Source organism: Venturia canescens, chromosome 8 (genome assembly GCF_019457755.1).
Source record: "Venturia canescens isolate UGA chromosome 8, ASM1945775v1, whole genome shotgun sequence".
In the NCBI taxonomy this organism is placed as follows: domain Eukaryota; kingdom Metazoa; phylum Arthropoda; class Insecta; order Hymenoptera; family Ichneumonidae; genus Venturia; species Venturia canescens.
The window spans coordinates 14,798,384-14,823,319 of record NC_057428.1 but is presented as its reverse complement, the minus strand read 5'-3'; the positions used below and the strand labels follow the sequence as shown (position 1 = coordinate 14,823,319).

General features: G+C 44.5%; 2 protein-coding genes across 7 annotated transcripts in view; both read left to right on the top strand.

The window, feature by feature from the left end:
• Positions 1-76: 76 nt before the first annotated feature.
• LOC122415131 (steroid receptor RNA activator 1-like) lies at positions 77-1,937 on the top strand. 4 transcript variants are annotated; one of them, XM_043427006.1, is made up of 3 exons: positions 77-735; positions 1,101-1,595; positions 1,670-1,937. In XM_043427006.1, the coding sequence occupies exons 1-3, from the start codon at positions 714-716 to the stop codon at positions 1,876-1,878; spliced, it is 726 nt and encodes a 241-aa protein (XP_043282941.1). In that variant the 5' UTR covers positions 77-713; the 3' UTR covers positions 1,879-1,937. The 4 variants fall into 4 exon arrangements, with proteins under 4 accessions (XP_043282941.1, XP_043282942.1, XP_043282939.1 ...); XM_043427007.1 differs by having other exon boundaries at positions 77-817; XM_043427004.1 differs by lacking the exon at positions 77-735 and adding an exon at positions 749-902.
• An 11,291-nt stretch (positions 1,938-13,228) lies between these two features.
• Positions 13,229-24,936, top strand: part of nAChRalpha6 (nicotinic acetylcholine receptor alpha6) — a 190,862-nt gene continuing 179,154 nt past the window's right edge. For all 3 annotated transcript variants that reach the window (XM_043427002.1, XM_043427003.1, XM_043427001.1), the window contains exons 1-2: positions 13,229-13,512; positions 22,759-23,376. In XM_043427002.1, coding sequence (XP_043282937.1) covers positions 23,250-23,376 — 127 coding nt within the window. In that variant the 5' untranslated portion in view covers positions 13,229-13,512; positions 22,759-23,249. The remainder of the gene's footprint in view (positions 13,513-22,758; positions 23,377-24,936) is intronic.

Sequence of the window (24,936 nt, the reverse complement as noted above, 5' to 3'; positions counted from 1 at the left end):
TTACCTGAGACCTGAGTAACAATGTGTCAGTGTATGTACATGCGACTTTCGTACGTCGCGTTCGCGTGTGTGTTGTTTTGAATTCTATTTTAGTCAGCAGACGGTTCACATTTAGGTCCGCATTTTTTTTTATATATAGAAAAACTTGACGGTATATTAGTGACGGAATGAGAAACTCACCGATGCGATAATCTCCAAAAATAGAAGGGAAAGTAAATAATTCACAGTGAAGGTGTAATCAAATGTTTGGACTAATTTTTGTTACGGAATTGAGTTGAGGTTAAGGCCAAAAAAGTATAACATATGGGCGGTTGTCTACCTCTTTTTTTCCTTTTTCTTCGTAATTTTTTATTCATTCTACAAAATCATCGTGATTGAAGTTCCACTTTTTTTTTCAATTGTTAACCTTTGAACTTGTAAGGTTTTTAAATAATCTTTACTATAAACGATATTTGCCCGCGGATAATTCGTAAACGAAAAGAGAGCTTTTTCATTTTGAAAATAACGCATAAACCGGAAGTGATCTCGCGAGTCTTCATTCCCGCGAGTTTGACGTTCACCAGTGCCGCATCGATAATTTGCGACGGACGTCTTGCATACTGAACAGGGAACAGCTGGTTGTCAATTTTTTGTCAGTTTCCTTCTGACGTACGAAAATCACTGATAAAAAAAAAACAGTACTCGTGTACAGGTCTCAAGAAGGCGGGAACGGCATGGAAGAAGAAAAGACAAGTGGTAAAGAAAAACAGTTGACAATCAGAGGATGGAAATTTTATTCGTGCCGCTTTCATGCGTAGAAGATTTTGGCATTCATAGTGTTCGTACAGTATTTTTTTTGTACAACAACATAAAAGTTGTAAGGTTAAGAACTGCCTGTCAACTTAACGATGTTACAGTAGCAAGTACAAAAACAATGAAATTGAACAAATTTATTATTGACCGCAAACCAAAAATATTAGCCAGTAGAACGAATATTATTACTTGTTCACAAAATATCCAAAGCATAAAGAAAATTTAGACAATTTTAATATATAAGAAATTTCGAAAAAATACTATTTGCATTCTAATTATAAGAACTTCAATATAGATTTTCTTTTCAGTTGACCAAGTAACTTCGACCCAAAAAACGCTGTCATCTTCGCACGATCCTGGCTGGAATGATCCACCTAAGTGGGCTTTTTCACCATCACCAGGTGCAGGAGCAGTGCCCACAAAACGAATGTTGAACAAGAGAGTGGCTTTTCCTCTGAATTCCGGATCCCCAGGAACAAGTTTGAACAACAATCAGGCACCTCCTGGCTTACCGAGCAGTCTCCCTCCTCCTGTACAATCTTCTCCTTTGACGTCAGCACCTCACCGGCCTCTTTCGATACCGTCAGGAAAAACTGAATCTCCATGTTCCACAATTATAGCTTTTGACAAGGATCAAGCTCTGATCGAAACTGTAGAAAACTTTGATGCGGTTATGAGCCAAGAACTTGAATTTAGTAACAAAATAGAGGAAGTTCAAAGAAGATTGGATGTTTTGAAAGTCATGTGGAAAGAGGATAAATTGAAGGAAGAAATTTGTGATAAAGTGCTAAAAATTTCCCAAGGTATCCTAGCATTTTTGAGTCCAAAAAATCAGTTCCGTTTGAAAACATAATATATTTTTATCTCATATTCATAGCTCTGAAAAACAATGACGCCGAAGCTGCTGATAAAATCCATGTTTCACTCGTTATGGAGAATGCAGCAGTCTGCAATACATGGATTTCTGGCATTAGACACATGATCCTTGAATTGAGAGAGAAATCGAGTCAGCGGGACACAGCAGTTTTGTTAAATTCCACTGCTTATCTTCTTCCAAAAGCGGAAAAAGGAGAAGAAGCTTTATGAATTTTGCAATACATTGAATATTTGTTAACAATAATAAATGAATTATTATATATCTATTATTACTGACATATTTTCTTTCTTTTACGTCATTTGTCCAATTCGAATATTGATGTCATTTTCGTTTTCGTCCAGAATCCATTATCATAATTAAATAAACCGAGAATCGAAGGAATAGTATTTTTTTTTTCGCAAATTTAATATAATAAAATTAAAATATGTCGTCGTTGAATTGTAGTTTTTTTTCAACTCGCAGTATGACTAATCTAGAAATTTTCGTACACTCGCAGAGTACAAAATATTCTCATAGCATAATAATTTTTCCGAAAGGAGGAATATTCCGATCTTGTAAGCACCGAATGAATAATATAAACATTCAGGTTCTAGTTTACGTTTGTCACAATCCTCTCGTGTTTAGACACGCACGAAGCACCCAGCATAAATTTTATTGGATGGTAATTTTATTTACAGTCGAAGCATACATTTTTCTGCATGTATGGCAGATGTTATGGCAATCGGTCGGTGTGGACAAAATGTGATATTCGGATGGATTTTCGATACCCAATTTGCTCGATTTGTTTACGTTCATCGCGCGTGTTTACATTTCACGCGCTTATATACTTCGCTGTGCTCGGCCGGGTGTTTGCTTCGTCGTAGCGGGAGCGGAGTGGGGAGAGGGGCGGGCACTGCCCGGAGCGCGAGGCAGGAGAGAGAGCGCGAACGTATTTCGCCTCACTCACCGCTCGGCGGGCGTGGGGTGAGGGCTAGCGCGGAGCGTCGGTTCGGTTGGTTAACGTCGCGCATCGTCGATTGTAGATTCCAGTGAATTGAGAAAACGGGACACAAAATACGACACATGGAATTCTACTTTATCCTTTGTGACTAAAGTAATCTTTTCCTACGATTTAATTTTTTTCAATCAATCGAAAATCCAATGGAATTATGAATAAATAATAAACAGTCAAACAAATAGAATAGCAACCAGTTGACATCGGTCATAAATTTGATAAAAACAATTATTTCACTCTCACTCAAGCAAGCAACTGATCGGTCACCCAAATAACAAAGTAGAAAAACGAAAAAATGTAGGATCGGTTATAACGATAAAACACACGAAAATACAACGAAACGAATGTTAACGTTAAAATTTAATGAAAAATAACGATTCCTTCGTTTTTGTCGTTCGTTACGAATATACAATTTTTTTCCTTTCTTTTCTGAGTCCCTTTTTGACGCAATAAATGCGGACAAGCCGATGCGGATGTCTTTCGTACTCGACATCATTATCTCGATAAATTTTGCGCATCAATTCCCAAAATTTTCGGCGATTCATGGAAAATGATATCGAGGCAAGGGCCCGTAACAGAAACAGTTATTTAGCGACGCCTGTAACGCAGCTTCGAGAGTCGTGTGTATGCTCGCACGCATGCGTGTTCGCAAGCGAGCTAAGATGCAACCGTACCCCGAGCAACGCAACGCAAAGCAAAGCACCAAACGCACGGTCCTAAAGCCATGGGGTTGTCGGCAAGCGAAGACGGACAGTCTGTAAATCTACTCAATATATTGATAGTTAGACACAGCTCCGAACTCGATACAGTTTCTGTGTCACTTTGAAGTCGCGCAGGCAAGATTCCATGCAGATAAGTCGGAGTTGCAAACGCTGCACGCTGAGCAATGCACGCAACGCGTATAACCGCAGCTATGTACAGCATTACGAACAGTTTTTACTGGTCAAATGCTAACGATAGGACGCGAGCAACCGACCACGCGTGCAGCCACGCGGGCGCGCTCGATTCTCTTGGAAACGGCGGTACAGGTCGTCGCTATACAAATGTTTCTGTTACTCGACACGTGCTTATCCATTTGCGCAAAAACGCTTTTCTCAGATAAAAAAAAAGGAAGAGTGGAGCAAAGCAGAACATTCCCCGAAAATGTATAAATTTTTATTCGAAATTTCCAAAGCAGATTTTGAACATTTCGTTCGAAATTATCAAATCCTGCTTTCCGTCTTTACATCCGAATAAAATCTTCACCTTTTCCGGAGTCGTTTAACTTTACAGTTTACCCTGCATTTTCGTCGGTAGATCAGAGTTATTTCAGTTCGTTTGTATCGTTGCAGGAGTCCGTTGTTACTCGTCTTTCATAAGAATTAAAAAACCTTAACTTTTCATTCGTTTATTATTTCGATAATAAATAGAATTGAATAACCCCTTTTTATTCTCGCGCCGGTATAAAGTTTCATTTTTCGTGATAAAACCCGAGCTTGTCCTCGAAAAGGAGACCAGCAAAAATATAAATTTGTGATAATCAATCGATTAAAATTTTCTCTGGTGCTGTTATAAGTGACAAGTGAAAAAGAAGAAACAGTTGTTTAACATAGTGAGAAGTTCCTTTTTGATCGAGACCATGCAGCAGGATAGGAAGAGCGAGGAGATCGAGGCGTGTTCCGACAGACGTGAGTAACTACACCAACGATTTTCTTTACGCTGAAGTTTGCAACGTTGGAGTCCAACGAAATGATGTAAAGAAACCCTCCAATAATTCCAGTAATTCTCCAATTTCGTCCCCTGTCGAATTTGCAATTCGTAGTTTTTTTTTCAACCTGCACCGATACTTCGCGAAATAAAAAATTGGTAAATTCCAAATGTTTTGTTTTCCCTTCATTTCGTTGGACTCCAACGTTGCAAATGTCAGCCTCGTTTTTTTACAAGTACGCGTGCGTGAAATTTGACAAAAGGTTTTGATGTTACATTCTGCCGGTTTGAATGACCAAAAAACACGAACGTCTGGTTCACGTTTTGACGCTTTATGGAATTTTTGTTTCTGGAAAAGAACGGTCTCACGATTTGAGACAAAGAGTCAATACCGTCATTATATGGAGAGGGGGAGGGCGCGTGTGAAAAAATTAAAAATCAAACAAATACTCGAGTTCAATTAAATATTTGTTAAAACGAGTTTTTACGTTTGGTATTATTGTCACCGAGCAGTATTTGATCACGGCAGGAATGTTGCGGGACTCAATTTCTTGGATATAAAAGAATTTTGATAAAAAATTTTCCCCTTGAGACGTAAATCTTTGGAGCAGCCGAGCAGGTTGAGCGTCGGTCGGTCAACGCAACGCTTCTCATTACTGTTCGTCGGTTTCGAAGGGGGGTTGAGCTCATGAAACACAGAAAAGCAAAGAGCAAGCCTTACCCTCAACGGGTTGAAGAAGCGCAGAAATCTTTCGCGCGTTTCGTAGCGTTTTTCAATAACCAATTTTAAAAAAACGGAACAAAAGCCTTTTTAGTGATCGTTTGCGATCGTTATGATCCTGCGACAAAAATCTCATATTTATTTGAATATTTCTGTGATGATTGTCCCCTGTTTGAATAATTGTCAACTACTTTTTTCGTTTTATACGATTTTAAAACATTGAGTACTAACTAATTGCAGTTCTGTCATGCATTCTACGATAAATATTTCGTACTGAAGGAAAGATTCGATATCGACCTGTGTTCGGTATTCAATTACGTTTTCAAGAGTACGAAAAACGAAAAAACCATTACTATTGTTTTTCGATTATTTTTATTCGTACGCTCGTGCGGAGTGCATCGCGTTTTCGATAAAAATATGAGGCACGTTCTTCAGAACGTTGATTTTTAATTCCACAATTACTTGAGAATTTTTCTACCGCTCTAGCGACTCCGTCGGTATCGGTGAGCAATAAATGCTCGGTACGAAAGGCTCCTCAATCCGCTGCGTTCATTTGGAACTCTGTTTTACGATTAATAGTAAAATTCGATTAATTTTGGAACAGTAAAAAGTAATTAGGTTTGGTAGAAATAATACGATTCTCATGCATTTCCGATGCGGCTTCCCGTGGAAAAAGCACTGCCAGTGCGTTTACATACCGAAGGAAAAAAAACAGCGAGTTTAAATGGTATTCGAATCGATTTATCTACCAAGTTTTTTGTGCATTCGAGAGCAAAGCTCGACGATATTTTATAGCAGAACTGTTCGAAATGAGTTCATTAAAAGTGCTTCTCAAACTCATTACGTTGAAGAAAAGAAATGGAAAAGTGTATTGATTGGATATCCTTGAATCGAAGAAGTCTCGTCTCTGACTTTCGAGATGAATAAATTTTTGATATTTTATCGAGCAACCGAAGCATTCTCGGGTGCTCTCGAGACTCCAAATATTTTGCTTCCGATAATACCCCGAGACCTCGTAATTTTGACGTCTTATTTTTGCCCCTCGCGTTTTCTATTATTGAACTCGTATTTCCAAACAGAGTCGTCAAGGAATTTGAACTTTTTCATTAATTTATATCCTCTTACAGTGCACCGAGTACTTGACATTATTTTCGGCTTGTTCACATGTGAACACGTTACCTTCGCGTTTCATTCTTGACCAATATATTTCCTGGATAAATCTTCATTTTCCTGGAATAGCAAAACCAATTATTCGATCTTTTCGTAGATTCGATGCCCTTTTTCCATCAATTAAACTTCACAACGATCAGAAGTCACCATTTTTTATCGTAAAAAAGAACAAGTTGTGAGAAATCCTTGAAAATTTTCTGAATTTCATTTGTCATTGGAAAATCCTGCGGAGATGAGAGCTAAAATTTTGTGTGAATCCATAATTTTTGTTCAATTTTTTTTTTCCCTCATTTTATCATTTCTATCAATTTGAAATGATTTTTCATCGAATCGATCGGATTCGAAAATCGTTATCGTTAAGAATGCAATTCGTATTCGTATCCATATCTTGATGTATTTTCAAATACATTTTTGTTCATATCAAACGATAAATTTGTGTCCAGGAGAATGGGACGAAAATCATGTTGATAAATTTTCCATCGAAATTGGCTTCACTACGAATTATGAAATAACGAAAGTTTGTGTTCTCTCATGCAGTGTGACGATGACATTTGATCACTGCGAAGTTGAACGAAAAATTAAGTGTTTCGGGAAGCGCGACAGGTTGATGCATCGCTGATGCTTTTATTCATAATTTTTTCATGTTTTTCTAGCTCAGCAGTTATGAAACTAAACTGTACTTTTGCGCAGGCAACAGCCCGACTGTTTTATTCCAGATTTGAGGGTTCGCGAGACGAGCCAAAGTTTGATTGTTCCTCCGGAAATTCAGTCACCTCGTGTTTATGTATGCGTGAGTGTGCGCGTGTGTTGCTCGTCCAACTCCGCGGTTCATATTTTAGGTCGAAAGTATTCCAATGATGCTGTCGTACCCAGAGCGTTGTGTTTTTTAATATTTTCGGCGCAGGCGTTGCGAACACGACTAAGACTTTGGGTATGCGACGGTAAATTTTTCACTCGGTTTTTCTCCCTACATAGAACCCGGCCCGAGAGATGGTACGGAGAAGAAAAAGGAGCGTTTAAATCAACGGTACGAGGAGGCTGCGGAGAATACACGCGGGCGTACACACGAACAGGAACTAATACGCTCGGATATATCGTCGGGCGAAAGTTTGGCGTTCGATAAAAGTTTCTGGTACAGCGAAGCGCTGACACTGTCCCATCGCGTTTGCATTTTATTGAATTCCTGCGCTCCTCTTCTATCCCAGGCGTCAAAAAGTGCGATGGTAAACACTCGAGCAGGCCAAAGAGGATCTTGTCGCCGTGCTGCCAACTTCATTTTTCTTCTCTACGAAACAGCTGAGTTTTTACGTCTCGCTTGGGTAAACCGATAGTTGAACGATGATTTGATGCTCCAGGAGGAAATGGCCGAAACACTCGGGCTCTTGAAATCACGGAGGGCCGTGAGGGATGCTCGAATAAAACGCGACGTGCTTATGAACTTTTGTATCGCCGGACCCTCCGAGCGGCAAAACCTTTTTCTCGACTCTCAGCTCAAATGGGGATATGACTCCAAAGTTTCCGGCCCTCCTGTCGACCAACCAACGTGCTGAACTAAAACCCAAAACACTTTCAACTGCTCGAATTTTTTCGCTCCAATTTAATGCACGATTACATACGAAATGAAAATTTATGAACGCGGTTGCAATCCCTAACATTGCAGTGGGTTTCACTAAAATATTTGTGATCGAGCCTCTGCCAGCATGGCTGCAAAGCTTCGATGCTTGGACGATAGTTTTTCAGTTTTTTTAAATCGATTCTAAAATCCTTTTCAATATTCCCGAACTTTGTGCGCCGAAACTATATGCGATATTCACATGTTTGAAGTTCTGAACCTTCGTGCCAGCCCATGCACTCTCCGACGTAGCTCGAGCCGTCCACATGAGTTTTTGTATATAATTCTCATGATACTTCGGTAGCAAAGAGAAAACAACAATTATTGTTTTCCTTTCTGACTTTGTCACGTTGAATTTTTTCTACTTTCGCTTCGATAATTCTTCTGTTTCAAAAGTAAAGGCTTCGACGGATGTTTATTCTCTATATTATCAAGTTGAAAATTGAAGAGCAATTTTGTCCCCAGGTAAATTGTAAGTCGATTGTATGGTCGAGCTTCCACAAATTTTCGAGTCGTCGATGAGCTGAGTTTGTTTGCCAAGTTTTTGGGTCAAGCAAATTGTCTCTGGTGGCACGTTGATAGGAATGACCACTCGGTTTTCTGGCCCTCTCCAGCATCCACTTCGTATGCCGGGTCGCCTATTTAAACTTTTATGATGCATCCCAAGTATACAGACACAACGTAAAATCCTCTTCGGCTTTCTCTCTCTCTCTCTCTCGCTCGCAAGCCTTCTACCTGCACCGTATGTACAGATGCTCTGGAACATTTACCGATGATTATTTATTCACGAAGAAGAGCGTGGCTCTATCGAGAGATCGTGTTACGAATTGCTCTTGCGGTTTCGTTATAGCCAAACATCCCTGTAAAATGCATAAGATTTCGGAAGCCCTCGAGTACTTCTTTGCCATCGAACCGACAGCACTTTTATCGGCCTTGGAGCGTGTAAAAAACTCGGCGCAAGTGCGCATGTATTGCGCACGGAGGAATGCGCTATAAAAGGAATTAACGACGCCGAGGATCGTTGCACCGCATGAAATCTGCATTCCTCGAGATCGTTCGAAGCGTTGATGTCTCTTTCTTCGAGACGCCGGACAATGCAGTCTCTTCGACGTCGCTGTTTTGCGCGATATTCCCGGCGGGGACCCCGCGATGTACTCGAAATTAACTCGAATGTCAACTTTCTCAGGCCCTTCGCGACACTCTCGAACGAAATCTCACCTCAATACTCGCTTCCGTCTTGTCGCAAGGGGCGTTGCAGATTATCTCAAAGGGGCGCGAGGATCGCAATTAAATTTTGCACAATATTCGCGTACCCTGGCTCAGTTTCGATGCTCGATTATAAATAATTTAATTTTACTCCTCTTTCCTCAATTTTCCGAACGAAAAGATCGGTACATCGGAGGCATTTACGAGGCCAAGGAATATAACCGCATGGAAACGATGCCAAATGGGAGCGCAAACACGGGGAAATATATGGCTCAAGGGATTTGTCGAGGCTCTGTGTGAAGATTATTGCGGGGGAGCGCGTCGATATTTCGTGACAAATTTCCGCATCTGAGGACAACGCCAGACTCATTGAGAGATTAAAAAAATAGGACGGGGGGGGGGGGGGGGAGCCTCATTTTTTTTTGTAAACCGGCGTTGACGCCGTGGCAGGAAAAAAGAGGAGGAGAGCAGACGCTATGAAAAGCATGGTGGAGGTGAGCCACTCGACTCCGGCACAGCATCAACTTCCGGGGCATGAATAGAAAGAGCACGCTTGCATTCATTGGAAGTGGTGGCCTGGAGTCGAGCGCATAGTACGTACACATGTAACCCAGTCTCAGGACGGGAAGGTTTGACGCGTGCGCGCATACATTCTCGTCACAGGGGATAAATGAACGGCGGTGAGGGGCACCGAGAACGAGAGTTTCTCTGTGAAAGTTGGTGGGAACACGGTATCACGAGGAATGTCAAATGAAAGGATTTTTCCTACTCGATAGCGTCCTGAGGAAATGAGCCGGGACGTGGAAGCTTCGCTCGGACGAATTGTTGCTGCTTAAAGTGAGCGGAGCTTACTGAACGAGAAGACGATTTTGGAGGCCGCTCCTCGGGCCAGATACGTTGATAAAAACTATTCCGCAAAGACTCCGGAACTAATGGCCACGCCTGCGGTCTCGCAGAGAAGATCGTAAAGCTCCGCTAATAACGGACGATAAAAGCTGCTGCTCCGGAGCTCTCCTCAAAGCTCCGCGCCCCGGCTTTGCCAATGGAAAATTAATAAAAACCTGTTTTACGGCTCGTTTCATCGGAGCGGAACGTCCTTCTTTCTCCCCGTGATTATTATAACGAAAAAGTACGAGAAAAAGTATAATGGAATAAAAATGTAAAAAGCTCGGTGAAAATGGAGTTAGTCCTGTCTCTCGGCTTGTCACGGTAAAGTAGCGTTTGTGCGATCGGATAATCGAAAAACTCGTGTACCAACGTTGCGCTGAACAAAAGCTGATCCGATTAGAGCCCAGGTATTCTAGCACATCATTAATTAAAGCAACTCTCTCTCTCTCTCTCTCTCTCTCTCTCGCGTCTGAATATTTGTACAGGCACTTTTCGATGGGGCTCTGCATGCGTGAGCACGAAGCGAGGTCCTCATACCGCTAAGGGAATAAAGAATGTTTTAAAGGAGCCGGTGACGTCGAGTAACGTCGATGGGCACACGCGCTCCACGTTCCTGTTGATCGAAAAACTGGGTTACAGATACAGAAGCGTGGGACCGACGCGGTTTTCCCCGACTGCATATACACACCGCGGGGGATATGCCCGAGGTCCTGTTGCTGCAGATTGGCAAGTTAGGGTGGCTCAGCACCGCAGTCACTCGTCGCTTCCCCGATCGCGTTATCATTTTCTCGAGCGCATTTTATTCGCCAAGAAACAACATCGCGGCGCTGCGCTCCCCGTTTATTCTCAGGGGGGTTCGCTGATCCTGGCGGGGGGAGTCGCCATTGCCCATGATACGGCCGCTCTGCGATGGGGAAAGAGAGAGCGAGGCAGAGGGCAGAAGGAAAAGCCGCGCGAGATCGTTGCCTCTCGCAGGAGAGAGCAGAAAGCTCCAGCACGAGAGAATGAGAGTTGCCGTGTACCTACGCGCCGTACGCTGGGCACAATATTGATCTGTGGATGAGAGGTGGGGGCTGCTCTTTGGATGGTGGATAGAGCAACGATGGTGGTGGCTCGAGCGATGCTGGAAAGGGACGAGGGGGCACCAGCAGGAGGCTGGAAGAAGGGAGAGCAGAAGGTGAAATTAGATGAGGTGGGAAGGCGGAGGAGGCACGGCTGAGGCGAGGAGGGATGCGTGGTCGTCCAGTCCGCAGCTTCAACGTGAAAATCTCGCAGGACGCGCGCGCGTCTTTTCACCGCGCGCGCGGGAACTCCGTATAACTCGCTTTCCCAGCGGCGAGAATGAACGAGGCAGATTTTCATCTCGCCCTTTCTTCCCATGGTGTGGTTAGCGACCTGCTTTCCCGAGCTTCGCAGCATCCTCGGAGCCCTCCGGAGGCGGCGAGCGTTTGAATTCTCGCGCCGCTACGAAGCGACCTTTGAACAAAAGTCCCCTCGAGAATCTAAGCTCTCGGATATATAGGATGCTTTCAACGTTGGAAATTTCCAACGCACCACACTCGCAGCTCGCAACAATCAGGTGCCGGTCGTCGCGGCAGCAGCCGGCGCACGCGATCCACGAACCGCCCGAGCGCGAGAGCAACAGCACGCCGGTCCTGCTCCTCCCCGAATGTTAAAACACACGAGATGTCCACCGGAAATGATAACGCCGAGATCGGAAGATAAGAGGAAAGCCCATTGAGCTAATAAGCATCCCCGAATACGATGTAAAAAGTAAATGAAAACAACATTCGTACCGTATCTTGTTTACGAGGCAAGGTATAAAGAAGAACTCGAGTTGTCTCGTGCTCTTGTGCGGATATACCAGAGACTCGAGGAAAACTGTTCCTGCGCACTCCCGCGCGTACACAGCTCCCAGCATCCACTTCATCGCTCTCTCTCTCTCTCTCTCTCTCTCTCTCTCTCCCTCGGCTACACGCTTCCTCTTTTTCTATATTCCATTATTTCCATCTCGCTTCACCCCCCTCTCTTTCTCTCCTCGTCTCCCTCCCACCAAAAGCTCTCTTTCTCTCGCTCTCAGCTGGCTCAACAGCGAGCTCATTTTCCTCTCGCTTTCTCCCTCAGCATCCCCGAGCGTCGACCAATGCCTGGTACACGCTGCTTTTCCGCGCTTGTATGGGGGTCGATGGTCCTATACATGGATGCCCCATGCCCCACACGTACGAATCCCAACCGATTACAATGTGTGGGTGTACACGCACATGGAAAGAGGGAGGTTTGTTCCCCTCCTGAGTCCGTCATTGGGCGCCTGATATCGCAGGTGCTGCTCCGACTCGTGAGCAACGGGGGTACCAAACGGGCATCCAACCTCGGGAACGGAGCCTGTGCTCCTCAGTTCCGTTGCAACGCTTCTCGCGGCATCGAGAGGGAGAGAGAGGATACAGCGACAAACGGGGCTTGTTGGGTTTTTCGTTTGGTTATCGCTGACGGGTATTGAGTCTCGCCCGTTTGTTCTTCTCGTCCCATTTTATTCGGAACTCGAAAGGCGCGATCTCGTTCGTTCGACTGCTCGTGCCTCGTTTTCAACATCGCCGTTTTTTGTGTGCCTACTATTCGCGCGCGTGTGTGTGCGTGCGTGCCTGTGTGCGTGTGTGTGCGTGCGTGCGTGCGCGTGTGCCTGTTTACGTGCCCGTGTCGCTCTGTGTGCCGTGTGTCTCTCTCTCTCGCTCATTAAACGTAAATTAACGATCGTAATCTTGATCGAACGAGTTACATGCACGTAGCACAACACAAACAAAGTTTTAGGGCTGTTTAGACGAATACTGTTGGGAAAACGAGCTCCCGGGTAACGAGGAGCCCGCTTATCGTCGATTCAACCAACAACATGAAATCGAGACGAGACCAAACGACTACCAGAACTGATTGAAAGTCTTAAAAGACTGTCGCACGCTCGCGGATACTCGGACTCGGGCGCCGAAACATCTTTCAAACTACACGCCACCCGGAACCTCCCGGGGGATGATGAAGTTTGCTCGAGATATACGAGCAAACTATAAGCTCGGATGGTGATCTCAAGGGGGGGAGGGGGGAATAAAGAATCGCGGGTGGAGAGCGGTGCACGGGAAAAGCCGATCTTTGGGAACAGCGAATCTCACGGCGACCCGGTTTTTTTCTGCTTATAAATAAACCTCGTTATCGGGCGAACGCGGAGAAGGCATTGACGATTTTCGGATGGCATGCTATCCGAAAAGCCGCTCGAGCAGCTCAATGCTCGCTTTCAGGTAGCCCCGATCCGCTCCTGTCGTTGTCGCTGTTTTTGTTGGTGTCGTTGTTGTCGTCGTCGCGCCGGCGACGAGAGAGCCTGCTCATCAGCTGCGACATCAAAACCGTTGAGGCTTATGGATTCGCCGGCGTCCTCGAGGATCGACGCCCCATCGGAAAATCCGGAGGCTCGAATCCTCCGCGCTCTCGTTTGAGGAAATATTCGACCCGCTGCGCGCTCCGTTGAACGAACGCACTTCCGGCCAACTTTGAGACTCGCGCCGGGACTCCGAGGATTCCAAGTCGTAAGTCGCGCTTGTTACTCGATTTACAGCATTGTCACGCGAGCCGAGAACGCACCGAGACGCACCGACGCTTTTCTCCGCTCTTTTCTCCCCCTTGCATCTTGAAAATATATAATTAAACCACCGAAAGATATTTATCTCGACGGAGATCCTCCGTCGTAACGTCAGCAGCGGCGGTCGTTGTCCGCGAGCCTCGAGTGGCTCGCTTAAGCGTGCAAACCGAGCAGCGAGCCACGAGCTTTGTTGAAACACGGGGCGGCAGCCAAGAGGGAGCGCGGAAAAAACGAGAGTGCCGGAGAGAGGGAACGCGGGAGCGCTCAGATCGCTGCTCGTGTTGTGAACGAAGACAGTTTACCCGGGGAGACACCTGTAAGCTCGCCGCAAGCGCTTCCAACTCGCTTCTCCGCCGCTCATTTTCCTTTCTCTCTTATTTTCCAAACTTCACTCGAATAGGCTCGAGCCTCTGGGCTGCCTCGATGCCGAGAGCCGGCAAACGCACAGCCTTTTCCTTTTCGTACTCCAGCGAGCCAAAACCATTATTTTATTAACTCACGCGTTTTGGGTTAACCTTTTAATTGCTTCTCGATCTCTCGCAACAGCTCCGAATATCACTTTCCATTGCTCCGACTCCTTCCACCGGGTCTCAACAAACAGTATACAAGAAACTTTCATCGGAATTTCATGCTTCCGAAGAATTTGGAATCCTTGAAATTCAACACGCTCCAATGAAGAAGCTCGACACCGTGAAAAAATCCAGCATCGTTTCAATCACCTCGAATAACTTTTCTCTCCGCACTCCCACACTCTTTTCATATTTTATCCAAACAGCTGTTGAAACGAAAAGTCATTTCTGTGCATACTCCGCAGTGTCATCATATTTTCATCCATTGAACTCCGGGTGCAACGAGACCTACTCAATTTTCGGCATCGTTTAATACTAATTGCCCTCACCTGATTTACTCCCTCGCATAATATAAAATATCAATTATTTCAACTAACGCAAGAGCCATGAATATTCTGAGTGAACGATTATTCGATTCTGACAGTATAATTATAATGTAATACCGAGACAGGAGTTTCAGCGAGGCCGTTAATTGAGGATTAGAATATCGAAAAAAGGGACGCTCGACCGAGGACTTTCCCGTCTACTCGAGTCACTCGTTGACAGAAAATAAACTCGCGTAGTGCCCAAAAAATGTAACGATCAAAAATAAGTTTGAATTAGCCAGAGTGCCGAACCGAGCAGACGTGTCCTTTTCCAATAAAACGAGCCCTCCTCACTTCTCACAAACTCCTCATTACCGTTAAGGAGGGTGGATCGCGACGATGCAATGTTGCCATGCTAAACCATGCTAAAAATATAAAGAATTTAAAAATGACAAAAATTGAATAAAATTTGTCAAATGTATTCTTTAAAAATATATAAAACAATATTCATTTTTTGACACTTTTCTAGCTCTCCAGTAATTGGACACTAAAGTTCACATAAGCATGGAGTTCACTTATATACAGTTGAACATCTCGTGCACAAGAAGTTCGATTTAACGCTCAATTATTCGATAACCATGTGGTAAAAAAATGTTATTTGTATACTCGATACCAAAGAATGTTATCCACCAAATTTGATGAAATTCTCATTATCTTCACTTCGTGATCCACCCTCTCCTTAACTGCGATAAATCCTTATGCTTGGTGAATTATAAACGAAAAAAAAAAGCAAAGAAAAAATGTTGTTGGTCGATCGGTTGAAAAGCGTGAAAACAAGTGAGAAAGAGCAAAGCTTCGGTTGATTTTGTTGCACGTTTGGGTGCACGTGACGAAAATATAATACGACACTGCAGAATGGATCAAGCTAACCACAAATCTCTCCTCTTGCTATCACTCAGTCCGGCGGATCGCTCTTGAGCAAACTTTAATCCCTGCTATAAGTATTACGTGTATACCAGCGTTACGCTCTCCGGGTTAAGTCTATTACGGGTAAACGAGCCTTTAAACAGATCTCGCGCACGTGTACCCCTTTCCCTCGACACACCCACGGCGAACGCGTGTCGCCGTGTAATTCGATACACGTATTGGCTCGGTGCCGCATGTGTGCGACTCTCGCGGAGTGCATGTCGGTACGGTCTTTGTCTCGCTGAGGATATTCCGTCCTTGGCTTGGCAAGCAGATTCAAGAGATTTGCCCCTTTTTCTTGCTCTCGCCTGCGCTCCCTCTCGCTCGACTTTTTCTTCGTTTTTCTGCTCGTTGGTGAACGCTAGAAATGCTCTGGGCGCGCGCGCGCTCGCAAATAGGTGATCCGATCTTCCGCATTCTTCGCCGCTATCTCGGCTCTCCGGCAAAAGCTGATCGCGATTATGCACAACTCGCGCCCGGTCTTACGTTTGCCATTTTCAAAGCTCTCCGCACGCTTCGTCGGGCAGGCTCTGACAGTGCTTTTGTCATGCTTCAACTTCCGGTGCCCCCCCCCCCCCCCGGCCCCGCTTTTGCCACAGCCCGCGAAACTCAATCTTTTCACTCGGCAAAGTAGAACAATCGTTTTCGGGCCTCGGACGAATGAATATTTTCAGAGACGCGCCACGAAAACGAGGACGCGCGCGATACCCGGCAAAACAATCCGGAATTTAAGCCTTTTTATCAGACAATTTATTGTAGCGGGCGGAGCGATTGACGTAACGAGAATATCGCGTGTTTTTGTACGTGTATGCGTGTGCTTGGAGGAACATCTGAACTGGAGATGACGCGCTGGGGTTCGATGAGGGCGCATCGGAAATAAATGCCCCGTAATTCGCGGCCGATTTTCATTACTCGACTAAATTTGCTTGGTCTATTGAAGCAGCGCTCGAAATACGGTTATAACGTTTTGCATCGAATTAATGCGGGTATTGAAATTTCATGGAATATCGAACGTTGCCAAGCGTACTAATGTGCTTGAGGGCGCTTAAACAGTCACGAAAAAAGCATTGAAAATGTAATCGTCGCATTAATCAGTTTAAAAATTTTTTAAATTCATTCAATTCGACTCCTCTAGCTTGGCTCATTTTCTCGAGATTATATTTTCGAGCGCGCTTGCTCCTGCTGCACACACGTTCCTCGTAAATTACCCGCGCTGCAGCACAAAAATGGCGAAAAGGGCCAAATTGCCTGAAGACAATTTACCGAAAGTTTCTCGAACAAACTAAGTTATTTCGTCGTACTTTGCCCTCTTCTGACACGCTCCGATATCCCACCCGGCAAAAGGAACTTTATCTTGGATGGTTTACGTACTTCGATATCTACGCGCGCGTGCCCACGATCGATGCTCTCCCAAACCCTGAAATACGCGGGTCTCGATAAAAAAACTTTGGCTAAATGTAACGAAGAGATCCGCGACTATATGTGGGCTACGAACAAAAGCTGCGTGAAAATTTGGACTTTAAAACCTCCTTCGCACTCCAAATATTCGGAGGCCTTCGAAAAGGAGGCAAATTTATGACGTTTGCACTCTTGAATTTGAATTCCGACTCGACGACGACGATTACTTTTCGTCTACATCCCAATCTTAATCTCCCCGGTGTAAAACTAATTCTGAAAAACTACACGGAAGTTTGAAACATTTCCGAGGCGAAAGCCTCGTCTCCTCGTCAGAGGCATGAAATCCAAAGACTGGCTTCTTTCAATGGATCAAAAGGAGGAACGTTGACTCGAAGATAACATTAAATCGAGCAGGTGAGATTCGAGGAAACGATCCACTCCGCGAACCTCGCGGTGCATGAACTCCCGCATTCGCCGTTGCGGCGCGCGTGTGCCAGAAAAACGTACGACGAATACGAAGCTCATTTTATCGAGAAGTTTCAACATCTTTTTCTGGCTTTACGTCCACTCGCAAGAAAATCACTGTCACGCACTCCGATGTTAATCCATCGATGCATCGATGATTTCGAATTCGTGGAGCGACCCCCGGGTCGAAAGTTAGTTCGGTAAACTGCGGCTCCGATTTCTAGGTCATATTATAAAGGGAGTTTATGAAGTTTGAGTAGTTCGTAAAGGTCGCAGCCCGCCAGCCATTAGGCGATTAAAATCGTTGGGAAAAGAGCCTCGGACGGGGTAGGATTACGCGGGGGGCTTTTTCAATGGAACGTTTGAGCGGCGGGTGACAGTGGGATCCGGGGAAGGGGATTTTTGTCCTTCGCGCATCAAATTTCGTGTCCCCATTCGTTCGCAACTCCCAGCGTCGAAAGCGGCCTGTGTCGGTCCAGCTCTGCGTTTCTTCACCGAAATCCATCACACGCGTGCACAAGACCGCGTGTCTTCCGGCACGTTGTCAAACACCTCAAGAGGCTCGCTCGTATTAATTCAATTCGATTTATCCGGGCGGGGCTCTCTCGCTCGTTCGCCTCGGCCGAGAATCTGCGCTCCCCGACATAGCGGGGGCGCCTGCGCCCTCGCAAACCTCCGAGACGTAATAATGCACGAACGAATGGACCTTTGCGTATATCCGTACTCGCGGTGTACTCGGAGCTTTACTAGCCGTTACGTGAAATGGAGCTCTCGACGCTCATTGTCCTGCGTTAAAACGATAATTGGTCGCGGGCTCCGGGGCTCCCGAGGTTCCAATCCGCGCTGCCTTCGTGCACCGACTCTCGCCTCTTTTTCGCCTGTTTTCCTTTCGTCTTTCTCCTCGCCCGCCCTTTTTCTCGCCGCCGCGTTCGCGGCTCGACCTTCTCCACATATGCGAAGGCAAGCAATGTTTTTGGCTCTCGACTTGCTGACGGAATCCTTCGCTCGCACGTGCACTGTGCACGAGGCAGCAAACTCTCGTCCGAGGGTTTACTTTTTCTTCGTTTTTACTTTTTCTTCTCAAACTTCACATTTATTATTCGCAGAGTCGTATCGGTCCCCTCTTTTATATTTTTAAACATTCTCGTTGAATTTACTGCGACATTTTCGAAGCTCTCTCTCTCTCTCTCTCTCCTCGTTTCTCGTTCAACCTCCCATGTGTGCACTATAAGTACAAACACTCACGCAAGAACAGTGATTCGTGGTGTAAAGCTCAGGTTTACTCTCTCCTGTCGTAACTCACCACTTCCTTGCACAATTTAGAAGCTGTAGGTGGTTTAGTTACGGAGGAGAGATTTCCGTGAACCGTTTTGCCTCGTCTCACGGGTCTTACCCGCTTTTTTTTGCGCTTTATAACACTCTCAATGTGTGCTCCCTGAATGATGCAATGGCCAATTTTCCTCTGAGTTTACCCGAGTTGAATAGCAACTTAGAACGCGGCTTTTATTTTTTTCAATTTATGATTTTACTGCTCAACTTTTGAGACCTGCTTGTACCTCGATAAAATGTAGCAAGAACCCTTTCAACTATGCTGCGACCGCGCCCGTATAGAAAAATCTTGTTCGAGTTATGCCCCGTCCTCCGATCACCTGACGCAGGACTACTTTTTATTGGCACTTTTCTCTGTAACAATGCCAAACGTCAATTAATTTTCATAAGTTATTCGGTGCGCAGTTTATTGTGATCGCAGGATTATCGGTTTGAAGAAGAAAATTCCTGTGTAACGCTCGATCTTGAGGAAAAAGATTGTTGTAGCAGAACATATTTTTCGATCCACACTCAAACTTTCTCCAAAACAATTTTTGGTTCTCGAGTGCCATTTTTAACGAATTTTTCCACTTTTTCATTGATTTTTGCAGCTTTTTTTTTCCCATCCACGCTCTCTGCGCTTTGTTCGACGACTTTCAGCAGGTTCGTTCAGTGGCATCCATCAATTTGTCGGAATGAATGTGTAACGCTCTCATATATTCGAGTTTACGAAAAAAAAACACTGAAAAACGCCGCGCCATCGATGCTCGCTGCGACGTCATTTTCAGTCGAAATATAACAATTTGAACTTCTGAGGCTTTTGAGTCGCCTCGGCGTCGCGTCGTTTCGTAATCGGGAATAAAAAATCATTCGAGTTTTTCAAACGATAAACAAATAAACGAGTTTCAATGGATTTTTGCTCCAAGAAAATCAATTCTGCATGGAAATGCGTGAACGATTTCGAGTTTGCGAAGAATTGAGAAGTTCCTTCGTTCAATAACGAAAGGAAGGAGCTTCGAAGGGTTGTTTTGCTCGCGCGATTGCTGCGAATATAACTAACATTCGTCTCGTTGCTCGATAACGAAGGAAATTCTTCGTTGGAGAATATTCCAACAAAGTAAATTCCAAGCAGGACGTAAAAACAAAAAGATGAAAGGAAAATTGGACGACCCCGCTTTCACCGTTATCGCGATTAGCTGCGTACACGAAATCAGGGTGCAGGGCACGTTTGCGTGCTCGAGGCGAAGCTTCCTGGGCTAGACGCACGTACGACAGTCGATCGGAAATGGTGGGATGTCGCTTGAAGGAGGCACGCACGTTAAATATTCTTGAAAATGTGAAACTTTCTTTCTCGTAATTGCAACGGTATTCCACTATCTTCATCACATTAACTCGCAATCTCGATAGACTTGTCGCGAACGTTATTCGCTGAGTCCTTCAGCAAAAAGAATATTCAGAGGCTTCCTCTGTCGCAGAACTCGCTCTCGAAAGTTCTTTCTCCCCGTCCCGGCCTCCGCCTTCCTCGCTCTCTCGCTTTTTCTCTCTTTTCCATGCATTAGCCCACTTTTCTTCATCCTGCTCCGAGGAAACGTCAACGTTGCTTCCCAAAGAATACCGTTAAATCTTAATTAAGCGAGCGGCAAAGAAAACGTCGATCATTTTGCTTTCATTCCGGAGCTGCGAAAAGCCCTTTGCTACGAGCAAAGGGCTTTTCGCAGCTCCCAACGCCCCGTCGCAGTGATCTCATAAGAATTGTAGTATCTCGCATCCAAAGGATTTCTATTAGCAATAAAAATTTTCTTGTCTATTAAAAATGCATTTGTAGAAACGCTAGCGAAAAGTCGCCTCCGTCTTGGCTTCGAAACTGGACGCTACGAAATTCGCTCGAGGACGAAAAATCCCCTGCAACGCGGATTCCTTCTCTACACGTTTTCGAGAAACTGCCACGTATCCGAGGCAGCGGCAAGGCCGATACAAAGCAACCGCGCTGGCGATTTTTTCGAGGCGAATTCGGGGCTAAAAGTGTACGCCGAATTCATACGCGCGGTTTCCGTAGCAGGTCTTTGTGTTTCGATCAGCGTCACATTTTCGTGATACGTGCTCGTGATTTTGGGGGCTCTGGGGCTGAATGAACTTTGATCACGGGGCTATGATCGCTTATTCTGGTGAATTGGCAACGCGACGCCCGCGCGAAAGCACCGCATCTCTTTGAACGAATAATTCAGGGGGAAGTTGTGCATTTCAATTTGCGCGGTAATATTCTCGTGACGCGTGACACACGCGCTTCAGTCTCACTTCCGCTTGGCTCTTTCCACGCTGATTTTTCTCACTCCTGCAGCGCCAATGTTCCAGTGAGAAAACCGCCTGGCAAACGAGACCGACGATATACGGCGGCCTGGTCGGGGCCACAATCGCGTTTCTCGCTCTTGAAAAACAGGGCATGAAACGCGGTCAGCCAAATTTGCGATGTTTAACCAACCCAGGAGCAGGCCATTTGGACGTGATTTCCGGCAAAGATATTCGCTTGTGCGAGCTCCCTCTCGCCCCGGGTCAAACAAAACGGTGCAATTATTCGAGCGAACCGCGCTTCCGAACAGAAATTCCCCTCGAATGTGTTAATGCAAATCCATTAATTTTTCTCTCCTTCAACGCACAAAGTTTCGTTGAACGATGTTTGGCGCCTTTCTTGAGTGCTTTCAGGCATTTTGTTGACCTGAAAAAAGTTGGAAAAACCGAGAGCTCGCTTCCGAGTTGATGCGATCGACCCTACAACCGAGAAATCTTTTGCTGCGCTCACGCACACGCGCGCGCCCGCGTTTAGCGAAACTCGCGATCGATTTTGTGACAATCTTGCCGGCTGTTCGAGAGCTCGCCTTTTGCGCACGTCGAACGCCAATTTCTTGTCGCGACTTGGTGAAATTTCATGCATTTATCGGAGCTCTACGATCAAACGAGATTCTGATACGTGCCAGTAATATTCGCCCTGCATAACGATCTCAAAGTTCGCTCTCGTTATCACTCGACACACACGTTTTCCGTCGATCGGCCTCACCCACCGACTCGAATATATGGAGCTCGTGCAAAAACGCTTTTCCTACTCGATAAACTGATCACTCATCAGCATGCCATTTTTTTCTATATCACGAATTTCGATCGTCGAACCTCCTTTTTTGCGGTTATCGAGCCTTACCAGCGAAAGTTCAAGCGAAATATTGTTTTATGCGACGCTGAACTTTGCAACGATGGACTCCAATTAAATCAAAACGGAAATAAACAATTTTCGTATCACCCATTTCGTCTCTTTTATAATTCACCGATCGCGGCTTTTCAACTTAAAATATGATTCGTCAAATAACAATTTATTGGAAAATTCAAACGATTTTTTCACTCACTTCGTTGGACTCGAACGTTACAAACTTTAGCGTCATTTCAGGCCCCGAAAAAAAGACTATTTTCACGAATTTTTCTGACCCCTATAAATTATAAATCTGGGGAGAAAAAATGTTGGGCCTCAAGAATACACTCTTAAAATAGACAAACAATTTTTTTTATATTTATTTCACCCAGTTTTCGTACAGAAAAACAGGTCCAAAAAATATGTGTGTGCTTCTGTTGATGAAATTTCTGGAATGGATGTTCGGAGAAAAATATAAAAATGGTTTTACACTCCATAGGTAAATGACTATGGCGCATATCATACGATTTTTGGTTTTTTACAAAAATTACAAAATGCTGGCCATTTTTCCAAAAAACTACGAAGAAGCACGTTTTTTTTCATCGTCTTTTGCAAAAAAAAAAATAGTTGCGCTCGAAATTTCAAAATTCACGTGATGTGCGCTTGTCGTAAAGAACATGTGGTCAAATTTTGGTAAGGATCGGTTCGACAGTTTCGGAGATTTGATCAACGGGCCGTCGAAAAACAGAATTTTGAGAAAAACGCGTTTAACGCTAAACAGTACTTTCGATAAATGTAACAAAAAAAAGCCGATTTTTCGAAAATTCTAATTAGACCCCTTAATGCGTCTGCGAGAGAAGAGAGATGAAAAAATTTCGACGAATTTAAAATGCAAATATGGATGAGGAGCATCGAGAGTTTTTCTAAATACTGAGACGAATGAAAATTTTATTTTCCCAGGCACGTGGCATAGCCCATAATGAAATTTCGTTGTTTCTTGTTCGCAGGGGATCGAGCACGAGGAAGAGGAAGAAATAGCCGCACCGAGACGGTGTTCGACGAATGCCAAACCCCGAGTTTGATGAGATAATCGAAGTCGATTCAGTCACCATTGCCAATAATCGCAACGAATATTTACTCGTAAACAGAAAAGTGATTGTCGGGGAGTTATACGCGAGGTGAAAAAGGGCGCATAGGAACATTGGAATCGATCGTGTTAGTATTTCGTAGCGGGTATGACGGCAAAGTCAGGAGGTTCATTAGATTTTGCCGCGGAGTAGTTGCACGCATTTATTATTTGACGAGTGTTCCGGTGCGCGCGTGCGTGCCATCGGAATAAAAAAGTGTGAAAATACTTCGGACAAATGCAGACCTCAGCAGCGACGTATTAAACGCGCTCTTCGCGAAGACAAAACGCGAAGAATAATAATAACAATCGAGAGGCAAAGCATCCTGAAAACGCCCTCAGACGACGCGAGCATTTTTTAAATCGATCAAAATGTCGCGCATCTGCGTTGTAACGAGAGGTAAATCCAGCCTCGTATCCGTCAAATACCGCCGAAGAATACAGTCCTGGATGCTGAGCATCGTTCCGATGTTCTTCATACTAGTCACACTGCCCCATGGTGAGTTTACAATATTTCATCATTTTCACTTTTCAGTAAGAAAATTCGTCACTCAGGCCTCGACCTCAAAATTACTTGACCGTTGTTTTATTATTCGTGCTAAATATTCTACGATTTTCTCGTCGAAGAAGCTCACTCGAATCCGTTTCGTGCTTACATTTCAACTCGACTAGTCGTTCGGTCTTTTCACAGTTGAATTATTAAGTTTAAATTTTTGAGATACTTTAATTAGTCGCTTTGGAAAAGTCGACCGGAAGTCGACCGAGTTTAAAATGTTGAAAAACTTGATTCTGATCGATCAGACTGAAATATGAGGAAAAAAAAATGGGAATGCCTCGTCGGGTGAATAAAAAGTTTGAACTTTCGATTAAAAGGGCAAAGGGAAAGGGACGAAAATGAAAAAAGAATATTCATTTAAGCTCGGAACGGCTTGGAGCATTTTTTCACGAAACATCTTTTCCCAGCGACTCCGAAGGAAAAGTCGTACTTCCTTAAGGCCCAATTATATCAGTCAACGAGTTTATTCGACGTCAGATTGAGAAGACGTTGCCATGGTGATCGCATCGATTTTCCGATTTTCCGGATATATCGAGAAGGAATATGAAGAAAGAGAGTCAAATATATTGCAAAAACATTGGAAAAGCATCGTGTGCTTTTCATGAATTTGACAGATCAATTATTGGGTTTGGGGCTTTACTCGACCGTATTTATCTGCATTATCCTTCAGAGATTTCTTTCATTGATCGTGTTGCTGTAAGCACCAGCATCAATGCAACTATATATTTGAATGAGCACCACTGTACGTTAATAACAATGGCCGGAGCACTGCTCTGGGATAGATCGATTATAGCATAGAATGGAAGCATCCAACGAGATCCTGGTCAAAAGCTCAAATACTCGACTTGGCCAGCCAGAGCATTGATGGGCAGGCAGGAGAAACGATCTTCGGCTTAGCCCCAGCGATTAAGCGCAGCTTTATCCTTCTCTTTGTCTCTCTCTCTCTCTCTCTTTCTCTTTCTCTCCTTGTTTTCCCTTCGCCCAAACAGCTTAAACAACGAACCTCTACTCCCTTATTATTTATATATATTGTCTTCAGTCTCCTTCAGTCTCTTCATCGCGATATCAAGTTCCCTCGCAAATGATAGCCGACGCGGATTCACAGCTATATTTTTGTACGCAACTATGAATGCAATTGCGCACGATAAATGTTTTCCAATCTAATAAACATGCAATAAATTGATGTTTCGTGTATGATGCTGACAACGATACAGATCCAGAAGGTTTTTCTCGAAGTTTATCGACACGCTTCGTTTCGTCCTCGTTTTTTATTTCAATTCGTCGTAACTCAGTTTGAAATATACTCATGTTATATATCAACTGTGAAATTAGCTCGAAGTTTTTGTCTCAATATCACTGTGCCTATCCCTGATGGAATCGTGATTTTTATCGAATCCCGAGTGCGCGCGAGTATCTCCAAGACGGTGCTACTTTTCCAGTACTTCGAGCCTCGGTTCTTCAAGTTTTACAAGATTTTTATAACTGGTGCATCGAGATAAACAG